At 43.1% G+C, this 15,973-nt stretch overlaps 1 protein-coding gene across 1 annotated transcript in view; it reads left to right on the forward strand.

The window, feature by feature from the left end:
- The window catches only part of plxdc2 (plexin domain containing 2), a 176,281-nt gene that overhangs the window by 117,958 nt on the left and 42,350 nt on the right, over window positions 1-15,973 (forward strand). Inside the window, exons 8-9 of the mRNA XM_036596551.1 lie at window positions 4,538-4,633; window positions 5,570-5,651. Coding sequence (XP_036452444.1) covers window positions 4,538-4,633; window positions 5,570-5,651 — 178 coding nt within the window. The remainder of the gene's footprint in view (window positions 1-4,537; window positions 4,634-5,569; window positions 5,652-15,973) is intronic.

Below are 15,973 nucleotides of genomic sequence, written 5' to 3' on the forward strand. Positions count from 1 at the left end.
ACTGTCAGATCACCGTACTGTTGCAAACTGTGCGTGAGACAGAATGTGGCGTTACCGTGGCAACCTACATCAGAACTCTCTATTTTCTTTGTTTTAACATGAATGCAAATTAGACATTGGAATCGAATATGAAAGATTTACACTCACCACTGACTTTATTAGAAACTCCCAACTTGTACTTCACTTTATGAGTCCACTTTACAGCTCCACTGTACAGGTGAACAATTACAGACTGTAACTCATCTGACAGTGTGCAATTTAGCACCCTCTCGCTTTCATCATTGGCCAGTTTCTGACCACAGGACTGCTGTTGATCACATGGGCACTGACAAAACTGAGAAATTGAGAATGAGGTCATAAAAAACTCACAAAAATACGGTTGTGCGCAAAAGTTTGGGGTTCCCTGGTCAATTAACATGTTTTGCTGATTCTCTAAGTAAAAACGAGTTAAATGTGGATTTTTTTTTGCAAATTTTAGTGCAAATTAAAATTTGTTTATTTACTGATGAAAAATAAAATAGAAAATAGAAAATGTGTCAAAACTTTTCCAAACTTTTGCATTGTAAACAGATAATTACAGTGTATGATGTTACTAATCATTTCATAACCTGTTGTTCTTGGACTTAAAATAGTGAAGAAATCATTGGAAAGTACCTTCTGGTGCTTAAATTGATCATATTTAAATCTAAACTGTATGAGTTAATTGAGCTATAGAACATTTGAGTTTGTCTGTTATTGTAAATAGCATATTTATGATAACATCCAACCTTTTCTTCTTATATGCTCAGCAAAATAAGAAAAAAGTAAAGCAAAAAAGCCTCTAACATTGTAGCAAATGTGCTTTAATATTGGCAGTTCCTTCTGCCAAAAAGTAGTAGCCATTTTTGTTACACATAGTGCCATAAAACTGTCACAATATCAGGTTCAGCTTTTGTAGTAATTTCCAGATTCGCCTGAATGTCTATTTGTTCCAGCCAGTCTGTAAAGCATTTCACAGCCATCTTGTTTTCCAGATTGTATTCTGGTAGTATCTGGCTAATTCCAGTTTTGTTATATTTATTCTGCCATCAACGAGCTGCAGGTCAAACATACTCTTATAAAAGTTATCTAATATGTTAATTTACTGTTTTGTATGTGCTAAAGTAGAAACTTAGTCATGGTTAGCGGTTAGCAGTGCAAAGTGAGTCACTACATGGAGTTATCACAAATAACAACACGTCTAGAACGCTCCTCAACCAATCAGACTGCGCCATCAAAAGTAACTGTTGTGTATATTATTGTATACAGAATAGCAAAACTGATTAACCTGACATGTGATTCCAAACCTTTGAGCTGTTGAGTAAGTGATTTAATCATTGGGGGGGTTTGACAAATGAGAGTAGCTTTCATGAGCATATGCACACACACACACACTTACACACACACACACACACACACACACACACTTACACACATAAACAATCTGCCCTGCCTCTTCACTGTACATAGTAATTCAATTTTCCACATCACTGCTTGGGCTAATTCAACGACCAGTCTCATATACCCTCTGTATTAACAAATATCTGTGTGTGTGCATGTTTGTGTGTTTGAGAGAGAGAGAGAGAGAGAGAGAGAGAGAGAGACAGCGAAAGAGGTGTTGTTGTAAGTTATTATGTTTGATTTGCTATTCTATTCAACTGTAATTACATAATTAAGTACATTTACATTGGATTTACACCCTATATTTCCAGCCTTGAGTCTGCACTTCTGACTTTGCTGCTTTGGTTTCAAACTAGGACAAAAAATGGCAAAAAATGTATGTTTTTAGATGTCCAAATGCTCCACCTTGCCATTTTATTCTTGTTATTATTATTATTATCTTAAGCTGGCATGTGAAATGCTCTTATTCCAGGTGAATGTTAAGTTTACTAGCTCAACATCTCACAAATCAGGAGTATATTGGCAGATTCCACCACTGCAGTGGGCAACTGTTTGTTTGTTTGTTTGTTTGGGCAAATGTTGTTTGCTTTAACCCTTAAAATGTAACTGTTATTGATATTTAAATGTTAAGTACACAGTTACATAATTATGAATGCTAACACAGTGAGTTACGTTTGCATTCAGTTTATCTCCTGTATCAAAAAGTCTGCAATTGTTTTTTGTTTCGATGTCAAACTAGGACAAAACATGGTAAAAATGTAAGACATGCTTTTTAGACTTCCAGACGCTCCACCTTGCAAGCAAGAAACAGGAATGGGGCTCTCTGCATGCACATTTTTAAATTAGTTGAGGCTCCTGACTGAGTGGCGCAGCCATCCACATGAAATTTTGGCAAGTGATATAATCTTAAATCATGTTGATATGTCAAATGTCTCTCAGATTTTTGTCTGCCGATACAGTGCGATAATTTTATGTAGAGTAATGCAGAAGTAATTAGTAATGAGATCACTTTTTCTAGGAGGTAATAAAGTAATGTAGTCCTGTGACATTCTGAGAGAAGTAATTAGTATCTTAGCAATGCTTACTTAGAAGTAACTTCTCATAGATTACTTTTTTGACTGAGGGGTTCGGCTGCATTGAAATTGCTGAAAATAACCACTACAATCTCAAATTCCAGCTACTTATATATATATATATAATATATATATATATAATATATATAATATTTCAGAATGGGTTATTTAACCTCTTAAAATCCCAAGCTTATTACATTCTAAGGCTTATTATTCAGTAACTACAGGGAGTTCAGTGCAAACAGGCTGAGCTATTCTTAGGTTATAAAAGTGTGTAATAAAACTTTGGGCCTGCTGGTGGGCCTTGGCCTTTATCAGGGTTAACAGAAAAACAGTGTCTAATTGTATTTTCATAGGGTCCTTGCTCATGTTGAACCCAGGCAGCTGCCTACCTTTGCCTAGTGCAGTGGCTCCCAGCCCTCAAGTATCTCCTACCCTGCAGATTTCAGGGCCACGGTGTACTTGCTTTTGACTACACTAATGCGTGTGCACACTTCGGCTGTGCGAGCAGCACATACTCACTCACGTAGCTATTGTCTATCTGGAGGACTAAAAGTCTTATCCCCTAGGGGGCAGTTAAGGGCCAATAAATCCCCAGTTGCCACTGCAACTTGTTTCCATTTATGTTTGCAAGTTTCAATGTTTACAAAACATAAACAAAGTGTCAGTGATTTAATGCTATGTGTTCCAGCAAGCGTATTTATCGCTGTGGGGGGGGGCATAGAAATGTTATACAAATGCGGGTAGTTGTGGACAAGCTCTGTCAGCCTCTCTTTAAAAGTCTCTGCCACGGTCGCCATTGTTTACGGTTTGTTCAGTGTGCTGCTGACGTCACTCATCCTATTGCGGTATACTGTCTGTACTGTTTATGCTGGCATTGTATCTGGCAGACAAGCTTCGTTAATTTTGGAGGACGTGCACTGCCAACTCTTCAACGGAACACAAGATGCGTGAGGCAGACGTGTTAAAAGCAAGTATATCATGGCCCTTAGTGTTTCCCCTGCGCCCTGATCCAACTAATCAGCTTATTAACAAGCAAAATTGACGTGGCTGTGTTATAGAGCAGGAAAACACTACATTGTACACCAGGACCAGTTTTGGGAATCTGTGGCCTAGTGCAAAGACCACCCCTCATCACTACAGTCGGTATTAATTCCAAATGTTTTTTTTTTCAAAGTCTAGCATTCTTACAGTCATTTTGATGTACTATTTAACTGTAATTACACAATTATGTCATTAATCACAATGACCTACATAATTATATTTGCATTCAGTTTACATTCGGTATTGAGTTCAAATCATGAAGTATCTCCTCTTCTACTTATAAACACTGTCCACTAAAAAAACTGTCCACTGAAAGTTTCGATTCTGCTCTCTCCACAGAATTTCTCCCCTTGATACAGTGAACTCGGTGTGAGAAATTATGAATATTAAATCACACCCTGCTTTTATTACATCCAGAGATAAGAGTTAAACAGATTTGGAGTCAGCTCTTACCCCTGTCACATCTACACTACACGCTCACCACTGACCTCCACACAGTCTGATTGGTATTGCAGTTCCTCATTCATCATGACCCCAAACCATAAAGTCTTTTACATTCAATTTACAAGAGCATCCATCTCATTTGTCTTTCCACATATGGAGGGAGGGAGCCAGACGAGGGAAATGATGCGTTTTAAGAAAAGAAGGTGCGTGGGGGGATGAGAGGGAACGAGTGTTCACAATGTTCCTGAAACATGGCAGGCGGACAGGGCAGTGGTGGGTGAGATGCTGTGTGACTGATCATGTCATAAAATGTCATAAAGTATGGTTATGAGAGGTTGTGCGTAATATGCTGCTGAGAAAATGGCTGACAGAATAGATGGAAATGAAGGAAAATGGGAAAAAAGAATGAATGCTGTCCTTCGTAACCATAACATGACCTTTTCTCTGTCCTAGTTTCAGTGTTGTAAATTATTCCCATGGCATTTCTGATGTGTTTTTGTGTTGTGTGTGTGTGTGTGTGTGTGTGTGTGTGTGTGTGTGTGTGTGTGTGTCTCCAGATGTTCGGAGGAAGACCATCTATGAGTATCATCGTGTGGAGCTGCTCAAGAACAAAATCACAAACAGCACAGCTGTGGAGATGATGCCTTTGCCCAGTAAGATGATACACACACAAACACACACACACACACACACACACACACACACACACAAAACACAAAATGTTTTATTCATAAAGGATATTCACACAGTACTGTACTAAAGTCCGAGACCCTCTTTCATTTATTTAATTTCCAGTCAAGAAGAATAAGTTATTCGTTTTCATCTTTCTGTGGATATGAAGTATCAGATAATCCATGTGGATAAGAAAGGGGAAAGTCAAAGGAAAAGTGCAAGTGAAAGTCGTAGACCACGTAAACTGTCCCCATCAGATAAACAGAACTTAAAGCTTTCATCTTTGAGAGAGAGGAAAAAATCAAGCTCCACTCTTCAGATCGGAAAAATCCACGAATATTTCTGTCCTTCCTTCCACTGTGAGAAGACAACACTGTGAGTCTGAAAGGATGTGTAGCTATCAAGAAGCTGTTACTGAGAAAAGGAACTAGACAGAAAAGAAACAAAGAAGCTGATGGTGTTCTCAGAACAGTGGGCTGACCACTCCAGAGTCCAGACTTCCGCATCACTGCATAGGTTTGCGAGTATTTGGATCGTGAGAAGCAGAAAATGCAGCCAACTTTGTAAAAGTGTGAAAAAGCTCCTCAGCAGGTTTCTTTAAAAAACTGAAAGCACGTCTCCTGAAAAGAGTGGAAGCTGTAATAAAAGCAAAAGGTGGATATATATATATATATATATATATATATATATATATATATATATACACATATATCGTATTTTGAGCACCCACATTTGCCTGTATTACAGCTTTCATGTGTATACATATATATATATATATTTTGTTAAAACGTCTTTTCTCATTTCTCATTTCTTGACCTGATTTCAGTGCTTATTTCTTAATGCTTGATTGGTGTGACCAGTGTGTCCTCTGTGATTTTCATGCCTCCTCATTTTCTATTCTCTCTCTCTCTCCTTAGCCTGTCTACAGTTCACAAGCTGCTCCACCTGCATTGCTGCAGAGATCAACTTCAACTGCAGCTGGTGCCACCGGCTCAACAGGTGACAACCATTCTGCCCTTTGAGAATGTTCTGAGACAGAAAGACAGAGATAGAGAGAGAGAGAGAGAGAGAGAGAAACAAATTCAGTTTCCCTGCAGTGCTTTCGTGGGGCCCTCCAGCTGCTCCTCAGAGAAAACTGAATTTATTTCTCCTCAGTTGCACTTTAAGAGTCAAGAGTCAAGAAAAACTTTGTCATTCTGTCCAAATACAAGTAAACAGTGGAGCAAAACAAGTTCCTCTAGGGTCTCAGCGGAAGACATCGAATAGAGGACCAGTGTTTACATCACCAAGCAGCACACAGCACAAGTGACCAAGACGTAAGCGCTGTTTTAGCTGGATCAGTTTTCATTTGTAAGGGATTAGACTGGCTGATTATAGCCCTGTTTCAGCTGTTAGTTTAGTTTTACCAGAGGAGGTTCTGTAATGTAATCTGTGCATGATTTGACTGGCTGATATGTACAGGATAAAAGATTTGTATAATTTCCCCAGATAATGTCATCATTGCACATCCATGTTACACGACAGGTGCCACTTTTGAACAATATGTCACCAAAAAACTCCAAAATATGGCCCTGGACAACACACTTCCTTCTCCTTGTAATTCATCACCAAAACACTTGTGGGTTTCAGGTCTCTCATCAAGAACTTGATGATTAACAAACTATGTCAAATTGAGCCAATTTTTGCAGTTAGACTTATCTCCAGGTCACAAAATAGAAAAAAGATGGAGGCACCATTTTCTGTTATCTAACTTGCTATTACCTTGTGGTAATATTGACTCAAACAGGACTACTATTACTGAGGAAGCTCTGGAAGTTAATCTTCAAATTGCAGCACCTTCCCAGCTAAAATTAACCCAGCACCAATAGGGCTGAAATATTAGTATCATCATATCTCTGATTCGCACATCAGCATTATACAACATGTACCACCACTACTATTGAAAGAGCTTCATGTTTGGTGAATAGCAGAAGGCAGTCTGCTTCATAATTAATCCTGTCAGACTGGAAAACCAGACTACACATGGTGCAATAAAACCTGCACAAGCAATGCTATTCTGTATGGGTGCAGTAGGTCAAACAAACCAGCCAACAGACCCCTCAGTAGCCCCGACACCCCATTGCTATGTCTAACAAGCTACTATAACAGCAGCATAGCATGGTAGACCACTTCAGCTAGAAGCATGCTATACAGTCAAGCTTATGAACAGTTTGTGTGGTAAATGTGGACAATCCAGAGAAAAAGTTTGTACTGTAATAAAGTGGTCAGTGTGGGGACGGGGCGGTCGGAAGGTTTTTGTTATATGTGGGTGTGTGGAGGGGCACACCTGGAGAATCCTGACAGGCTGAGGCAACAAGCTGTTGCAGTGAGTGATAAAACTGGCCCGAATGCTGAATACTTTCTTCTAGATGGAAGGAAGCAAAGAGTCTATGGGAAGGTTATCCAGTATAGGTGCATTTTCACAGCAGGAACCTTTTTCTAGGACCTTTTTCAGAAACCCAAGACATTTCTGATGCATTTTCGCAGCAGGAGCATTTGTCAGGAAACAGGAACGTTTTCTAAAACTTACGTTTGAAGCACTTTTTATTGCAGAAGCCATAAAGTCCTTTTTGAAATTTTTAGGTATTAAGGAAGGCTCAAACCTGAATCCACTGCGAGAACCTTTGAATGAACCAAAAACCTTTTTAGGTGCTAAGGAAGCCTTAGACCCAAATCTGCTGGAAGAAACTTTGAACCTTCTTGGAACTTATGAACTTTTAGTCATGTTTCCACTGATAGGACTTTCATGAACCATGAACTTTTTGGGTATTAAAGAAGACTAAGACCTTTATCTACCACTTCATGGCTGGGCTGTTGTTGCTTTTAGACATCTAGACCTCCATTTCACAATAACAGCACTCACAGTTGGCCAGAGCAGATCTAGCATGACAGAAATTTCATCAACTGACTTTTGGCGAAGGACAAACCACTTCATGACCTGGCAACTTTTCTTGGAACTTATGAATTTCTAGGCTTGTCTCCATGGGAAAGACTAAGGAACTCTTAGACATGTTTCCACCAGATAAAATTGTCATGATCCAGAAACTTCTTGGGTACTAAAGAGGTTTTAGAGGCATTTCCAATGGAAGAACCTTTTCATTAACCGGATACTAAGCCTGTCTTGGGCCCCTTTCCATTGGACAGATCTTGTCGTTTTTTGGAACTCATAAAGGTTCTAGAACTTTTTAGTTCCTCCTGCAGAGTACGTATTGTCTACAGACCAGGAACTATTGGGCTAGAACTTGCTGCACTGAATGTTACTGATTGGTCAGACAAAGGCATGACAGAACCCTTGTCTCAGCCATTTTTTTTAAATCTCAAGCCATCCATTTTATGTGAATACCAGCACACCAAGCAACAAAGGGCAGCCAGCTATAAAAATGTAAAAGTATCTCAAGAAAATTGCTTCAATCTCAGCTCCCTCCATGTTTGCTGCATTGCAGTTTTGTTGCATGCTGATGAAACAACCTTTATGCAGTTTGCATTATTTTACATAATGGCCACAGTTTCTCCAGTGCAGTGGGAGTGCAAAGCAGGAACGTCCTCTGGAACTGTATAGTGCTTGATCAGGACACTTCCAGAACTCTTTAGTTTCTGTGAACTTGGTGGAACTGCAACTTATGCTAGAGGCCTTACTAATGCAGCATTTGTAGAAGGTTTCTGGAACTGGGGGGAAGAAGACTCTGTTGATGTTCTAAGCTGTTTTCTCTGTCCTCTGCATGGTCTTACGATCTGTATCAATCTGTCACTTCATCCGAGTTTGAGTTTTCCTTCTCACTTTCCTACTTCTTCTCCTTGTGTGGAGTATGAACAGTCATTCAGAGATAACTCTGCTTTAGATCTGGCTGTTTCCCCCTCAGCTCTTTTCAGGGGGAAGAGTACAGTCCTTTATTTTGCTGACTCATGTACGCTCCTTCACCTCTCCACCTCAGACCTTTTCACTCACTCCTTCACATGAGAGCAGAGCAGCACTGAGAGAATAAAACACTCAGCATCAGAACTGAGGCTTCTATTCCTTTTGTTTAATCTCTCAGTCTGCTTGTCACTCTGTCTCTCTTTATCTGTGCGTGTGTGAATATATATATATATATATATACACACACACATTAATCTCTTTGTATACACTATATGGCCAAAAATATGTCGACACCCTTCCTAATTATTGAGTCACGTCAATTGCTAATAAGTGTATAAATTCCAGCACATAGCCATAGACTCCAAACAGTAGCAGTAGAATGAGCTTGGTGATGTTAAAGGTAGCACCTTTGCCACAAGTCAGTTAATGAAATTTCTGCCCTGCTAGATCTGCCCCCATAAAACTATAAATAAAGTGCTATTATTGTGAAATGGAAGCATCTAGGAGCAACAACAGCTTATCCATGAAGCGGTAGACATTCTCTGGAGTGATGAATCGTGCTTCACTATCTGGCAGTCTGATGGACGAATCTGGGTTTTGCAGATGCCAGGAGAATGCTACCTACTGGAATGCTTGATGCCAACAGTAAAGTTTGGTGGAGGAGGGATAATGGTCTGGGGCTGTTTTTCACGGTTTGGCCCCCTTATTTCCAAAGTAGGGTTGTGTTTTAGGCAATTATTTGATTCCAACTGTGGGGCAGCAGTTTGAGGAAGGTCTTTTCGTGTTCTCACATGACTGTGCCCCTGTGCACAAAGCGAGCTCCATAAATATATAGTTTGATGAGTTTGGTGTGGAGGAACTCCTGTGACCTGCACAGAGCCCTGACTTCAACCCTACCAAACACTTTTGAGATGAATTGGAATGTCGATTGCAAGCCAGGCCTTCTCCACCTTACATGTTCTTTTGACTGAGTGGGCACAAATTCCCACAGACACACTCCAAAATCTTGTGGAAAACCTTTTCAGATGAGTGGAGGCCATTATAGCCACAAAGGGGGGCAACGCCATACTAATGCCCATTGTTTTGTTTTCTTTTGTCCATATAGTGGTGATTCTTTCTTTCTTTCTTTCTTTCTTTCTTTCTTTCTTTCAGTCTGCTTCTTTGTCTTTCACTCTGCTTTTTTGTCTTTCTGTTTCACTCTCTGTCTCTCTGTCTCTAACCAATTTATTCATATTCTCTTGCATATTTCTGAACCTTAGCAACCTCTTCTGTTCTGTTCTGTTCTGTTCTGTTCTCTTCTCTTCTCTTCTCCTGTCCTCTTCTCTCTTCTCTTCTCTCCTCTTCTCTATTCTTCTCTATTTTTCTCCTCTCCTCTCCTCTCTTTTTATCTTCTCCTCCCTATTGTTCTTTTCTCCTCTCTTCTTCTTTTCTCTATTTTCATCTTCTCTCCTCTTCTCTATTCTTCTCTTCCCCTCTTCTCTTCTCTTCCCCTCTTCTCTTCTCTTCTCTTCTCTTCCTTTCTATTCTCTTCTCTTCTCCTGTCCATTCCTTTTTTCTTTTTATCTTCTCTTCTCTTTGAATCTCTGTGGAAGAACCGTACTTTACAGCTTGATGTGCTGTGCTTTCTGTTTTTTTAGCACGTCTGTTTGTGGTTCTTCATTGATGTTCTGTCAAAGCTGAAAAACGACTGTTCTGTTTGATTGATAGGGATTTTTTAAGATGGACGCACATGTCAGTCATCATTTTCAGCAGCATATCAGTTCACAGAGGCTGTAGGCTACAGTAAATAATGCATGACCCATATAGAACGTCTTCTCTGAGCTGAACACACACACACAACTCCACACACGCTCACAACTCGAGACTGAAATGCAGCTAGCAAAGCGCATTCTTTTATAATGATGCGCAAAGTTGATTTTCCATGCAGATGCACATTTTTTATGGCGAATTGTAACACTCGCGTAGTCGTAATTGCACGTGTGTGGAATCTGAAACGGCCACTTAACAGATGAATATGTGTTTAAATCCACATACAGCCTCCACTAAAAAGAACATAAGACACACTATTATCTGAAGATCACAAGACGCGAGTGTCTGTATTAATTTATTTCTAATTTCAAATCAATTGGTCATTGTGTTCAGAGAAAGAAAATCATTTAGAAGGAGAGCGTGAAAGAGAGTGTCAGTCATGTAGGCGTCCAGCATAGTCTGTGGGTAAAGTGAGAACGCTTTCATGCTGTTGCACTACATGTTTGGGGACACTGTGTTCACTAGCAGTGCACGAAGTGATGGGGGCCTACCAGCCCACCCAGAGAGAGCGAGGACAGTTATGCTTTCCTCATGGCTGTGACATTGCCTTTACCACGTGTGTCAGACTCCGGTCCTTGTAGGACACAGCACTGCAGTCTTCACTGTTCTGCGAAATGGCTTTACAGGAATTAAATTCATCATCATCATCATCATCATCATCATCGTTAACCGCTTAATCCAGATAGGGTCGCGGTAGCAGTTGGGAGAGCAGAGAATCCCAGGTGACCCTGTCCCCCGCAACTTCCTCCAGCTCATTCCCGGGGACCCCAAGCCGCTCCCAGGCCAACTTGGAGATATAATCCCTCCAGCGGGTCCTAGGACGACCCCGGGGTCTTATTCCGGTAGGCCGTGCCTGGTACACCCCCACCGGGAGGCGTCCCGGGGGCATCCGGATCAGATGCCCGAACCACCTCAGCTGGCTCCTCTCAATGCGGAGGAGTAGCGGCTCTACTCCGAGCTCCTCCCGGATGGCCGAGCTCCTCACCCTATCAAATAGAGTGTAGCCCGCCACCCTGCGAAGAAAGCTCATTTCTGCCGCTTGTATTCGCGATCTCATTCTTTCGGTCATTACCCACAGCTCATGACCATAGGTGAGGGTCGGGATGTAGACCGATCGGTAAACAGAGAGCTTCGCCTTACGGCTCAGCTCCCTCTTCACCACTACAGTCCGGTACAGCGACCGCATTACTGCTGCCGCTTGTCCCAGCCTGCGGTCGATCTCACGATCCTTCTTCCCATCACTCGTGAACAAGACCCCGAGATACTTAAACTCCTCCACCTGGGGCAGGTCCTTTCCCCCTACCTGGAGTGGGCATACCATCCTTTTCCGGGCTAAGACCATGGACTCAGACTTGGAGGTGCTGATCCGCATACCAACCGCTTCACACTCAGCTGCAAACCGCTCCAGTGTGCGCTGGAGGCATCCATGTGATCCAGCCAAAAGAACAACATCATCTGCAAATAGCAGAGACGCCACCCTCCGGCCTCCACACATAATGCCCTCCTGACCCCGGCTACGCCTTGACACCCTGTCCATGAATATCACAAACAGGAGTGGAGACAGGGCACAACCCTGGCGGAGTCCAACGCTAACACTGAAAGAGTCCGACTTAATGCCGAGTATACGAACACAGCTCTCACTCCGGGCGTACAGAGATTGAATGGCCCGGAGTAGTAACCCCGGCACCCCATACTCCCGGAGGACCTCCCACAAGATATCTCGGGGAACACGGTCGTAAGCCTTCTCCAAATCCACAAAACACATGTAGACTGGGTTGGCAAACTCCCATGCCCCCTCAACAATCCGTGAGAGGGTGAAAAGCTGGTCCATTGTTCCACAGCCAGGACGGAATCCGCATTGTTCCTCCTCAATCTGAGGTTCAACTATCGGCCGAAGTCTCCTTTCCAGCACCTTGGCATAGACTTTCCCAGGGAGGCTGAGCAGTGTGATACCCCGATAGTTGGCACACACCCTCCGGTCCCCTTTCTTGAAAATAGGGACCACCACCCCGGTCTGCCAGTCCAAGGGTACTGTTCCCGAGGTCCATGCACTATTGCAGAGGCGTGTCAGCCACGACAGCCCCACAATATCCAGAGCCTTAAGCATCTCCGGACGAATCTCATCCACCCCCGGTGCCTTGCCACTGAAGAGCTTGCCAACTACCTCAGTGACCTCCACCAGGGAAATGGAGCTTGACACGCCAGAGGCCTCTGGCCCTGACTCCCGTGAGGGAGGCATGTCACCCGGATTAAGGAGTTCCTCAAAGTGCTCTTTCCACCGACCGACAATATCCTCATTTGAAGTCAGAGTTTCTCCACCCCTGCTGAATACAGCCTGGGCGCAGTCACCCCGACCACTCCTGAGTCGCCGGACAGTTGTCCAGAACCTCCTCGAGGCCGACCGAAAGTCTTTTTCCATGGCCTCACCAAACTCCTCCCACGCCCTGGATTTTGCTTCTGCCACAGTTGCAGCTGCCACCTTTTTTGCATGTCGGTACCTATCTGCTGAATCGGGAGTCCTTCGGGCCATCCAGTCCCTAAAGGCCTCTTTCTTCAGCTTGACGGCCTCCCTCACCACCGGTGTCCACCAGGGGGTTCTTGGGTTACCGCCATGACAGGCACCGACAAGCTTTTGGCCACAGCTGCGCCTGGCAGCTTCCACAATGGAGGTTTTGAACAGGGTCCATTCAGACTCTATGTCCCCTACCTCCTCCGGGACATGAGAAAAGCTCTCCCGGAGGTGGGAGTTAAAATCATTCCGAACAGGGGCCTCCGACAGTCGTTCCCAGCACACCCTCACTATTCGCTTGGGCCTACCGGGTCTAACCCTCAGTCTTCCCTGCCATCTGATCCAACTCACCACCAGATGGTGATCAGTTGACAGCTCAGCACCTCTCTTCACCCGAGTGTCCAGAACATATGGTCCCAAGTCAGATGAAACGACAACAAAGTCGATCATTGACCTTTGACCCAAGGAGCTCTGGTACCATGTACACTTATGAACATCCTTGTGTTTGAACTTGGTGTTCGTTATGGACAATCCATGCCTGGCACAGAAGTCCAATAACAATTCACCATTCGGGTTTAGATCGGGCAGGCCGTTCTTCCCAATCACGCCTCTCCAGGTCTCCCAGTCATTGCCAACATGAGCATTGAAGTCTCCCAGTAAGACTATGGAGTCTGTAGTTGGGACCCTTTCCAGAACCCCGCCCACTTGCTCCAAGAAGGCCGAATACTCCGACCTGTTGTTTGGTGCATAAGCACACACAACAGTCAGAGTTTTCCTCTCTGCGATTTTAATACGCATTGAGGCGACCCTCTCGTCCACCGGGACAAACTCCAACTGTACTGCCGCCAGCCGGGGACTCGTGAGTATCCCCACACCCGCCCGGCGCCTCTCACCTTGTGCAACCCCGGAGTAGGAGAGGGACCAACCCCTATCCAGGAGTTTGGTTCCAGAGCCGATACTGTGGGTGGAGGTGAGCCCAACTATATCTAGTTGGTACCTCTCAACCTCCCGCACAAGCTCCGGCTCCTTCCCCCCCAGTGAGGTTACGTTCCACGTACCAAGAGCCAGTTTCTGCCGCAGGGGCCTAGGCCACCAAGGGCCCCCCTGCAATCTCCCACTGCCTGTACGGCACTGCACCACTCCCCCATGCTGGACCTTGCGGGTGGTGGGCCCACATGGTCCCCCCACGTTGCCTCTTCGGGCTGAGCCTGGCCGGGTTACGTGGGCTGCCCGGCCACCAGGCGCTCGCCGAGGGACGCTACCCCCAGGCCTGGCTCCAGGGGTAGGTCCCGGTGACCCTCTCCCGGGCAGGGTACACGATGTTTTGCGTCCGTTTTTCATGGAGGTTTTTGGATCGAGTTAGTCTGGGTCTTCACTCCAGACCTGTTCGCCCTGGGAGACCCTACCAGGAGCATGTTGCTCCCGACGACTTAGCTCTGAAGATCCCTAGACCACACAAGCCCTTCCGCCACGACAAGGCCCCGATCCAGGAAGGGTGAATTAAATTCAGAGCGTCAAATGAGAGAAAACATAGTCCCCACAGAACTGTGGACCAGACGGAACCCAGTTTGACATGCCTGGCTTAGACAGACACTCTAGAGCCCCCTTACTTTGCTTTCTTTTGAGATTTTAATTTTCTCACTGTTAATTTTTAGATTTGTAAAAAATACCTGATTGATAGTTATTCATTAATATATGAATATATTGTAGCACTCAGCTTTATTTTTTTATCTAAAGGCTAAAGTTTGTGTAAGTTCTAGTCATATTGCTCTGCCACCATATTTCACTAATTAGATGTATTGTTAAGGAATACAGCACTGCAGTGAAATCAGTTGCAATAAATATATCTGTTGACCCTGCTGTCCTCAGTGTGTGCTAGGAGCCCAAAAGTCCACTTTTAATGGACTGTACAGTGCAAGAATAAAAAATGAATGGCCTAGAGGCTTAAAGAAGATCCTAGTTTTTTAATCATCATATTTGAGGAGTATTTGAATGTAGAGAAGTGTGTTTATATATGTTATTATATTAAATATTAAAAAGCAGGTCTGCACCACACTGAGTGTGTTTACATGCACTTAATAATCTGATAACTGCAGAAAATCAGATTTTGTCAGTAATCCAATCAACACGTTTACATGCACTTAAGTAATCAGATAATGGGAAACTCCGGGTCTACGAGTCAGACAATAATCGGATTTCTGCTTTGCAACTGGCCAATAAACTCACAGAAGAAGACGTGACGTAAACGTAATGTAAAACTCAAACTTAATGCCGCAGCTTTTTTTTTAAATCATTGCACCACTTTACCTGAAAATATGAACATACATCATCTAGAAGATGAAGAATATTTAAATCCTTCATTCATCAAGCATGTAGTTGGATTCAGCGTTGCTCCAAAAGTGAATAGCCGCATCTCGCGGCAACGTTGCTTGATTGTTTCCAGTTCTGCGGTCTGTTTTCACACTGCGCAGACTAAGAATTCCAAAAGAAATCTGAGTAATAGTATACATGCACTGAGAAATCTGATTACTGAGCTAAAATCCAGCTTTCTTTATTGGATGCAGATAACTGCAGAAATCGGATTATGATCGGATTACGCACTCATTGACAAATTACTAGCATTGTGATTGTATTGCTACATATTGCGATTGTGATATGCCTTGCATTATATTACAGTTAAAAAAAAAAAAACACAGTGAGGTGTATTTGCATATTTCAGCATTCAAAGGCCCACTTTAATATAAGGATTAATAAATGATGTATTGCGCAGCCCTTTTATACAATATTGATAAGCACATGTAAGTACACATTACATATCGATAAGTACATATTGACATTTGTTTTAGTATCTTAGTACTTAGAAAATGATGCTTCAGTGCTGTAATTGGTGCATGTGCACTCAATACTCTACTGAATACTTCAACCCATTCCATTCTGTGACTGTGTAAAGTACGGCTTCAGCCACAGCCTCAACCCAGCTCAATCTAATTAAGCAGGGCTGTAATTAAATGCAAACATTTTCCTGAACGCTGCTGGCCGTAGAGTGACATTCATTGTCTCTCCTGGCTGGCACTTTCGGGTAGGAAAGTTTGGAGTGCATTAAAATGC

The sequence above is a fragment of the Colossoma macropomum genome, unplaced genomic scaffold, assembly GCF_904425465.1.
Source record: "Colossoma macropomum unplaced genomic scaffold, Colossoma_macropomum, whole genome shotgun sequence".
NCBI classification, from domain to species: Eukaryota; Metazoa; Chordata; class Actinopteri; order Characiformes; family Serrasalmidae; genus Colossoma; species Colossoma macropomum.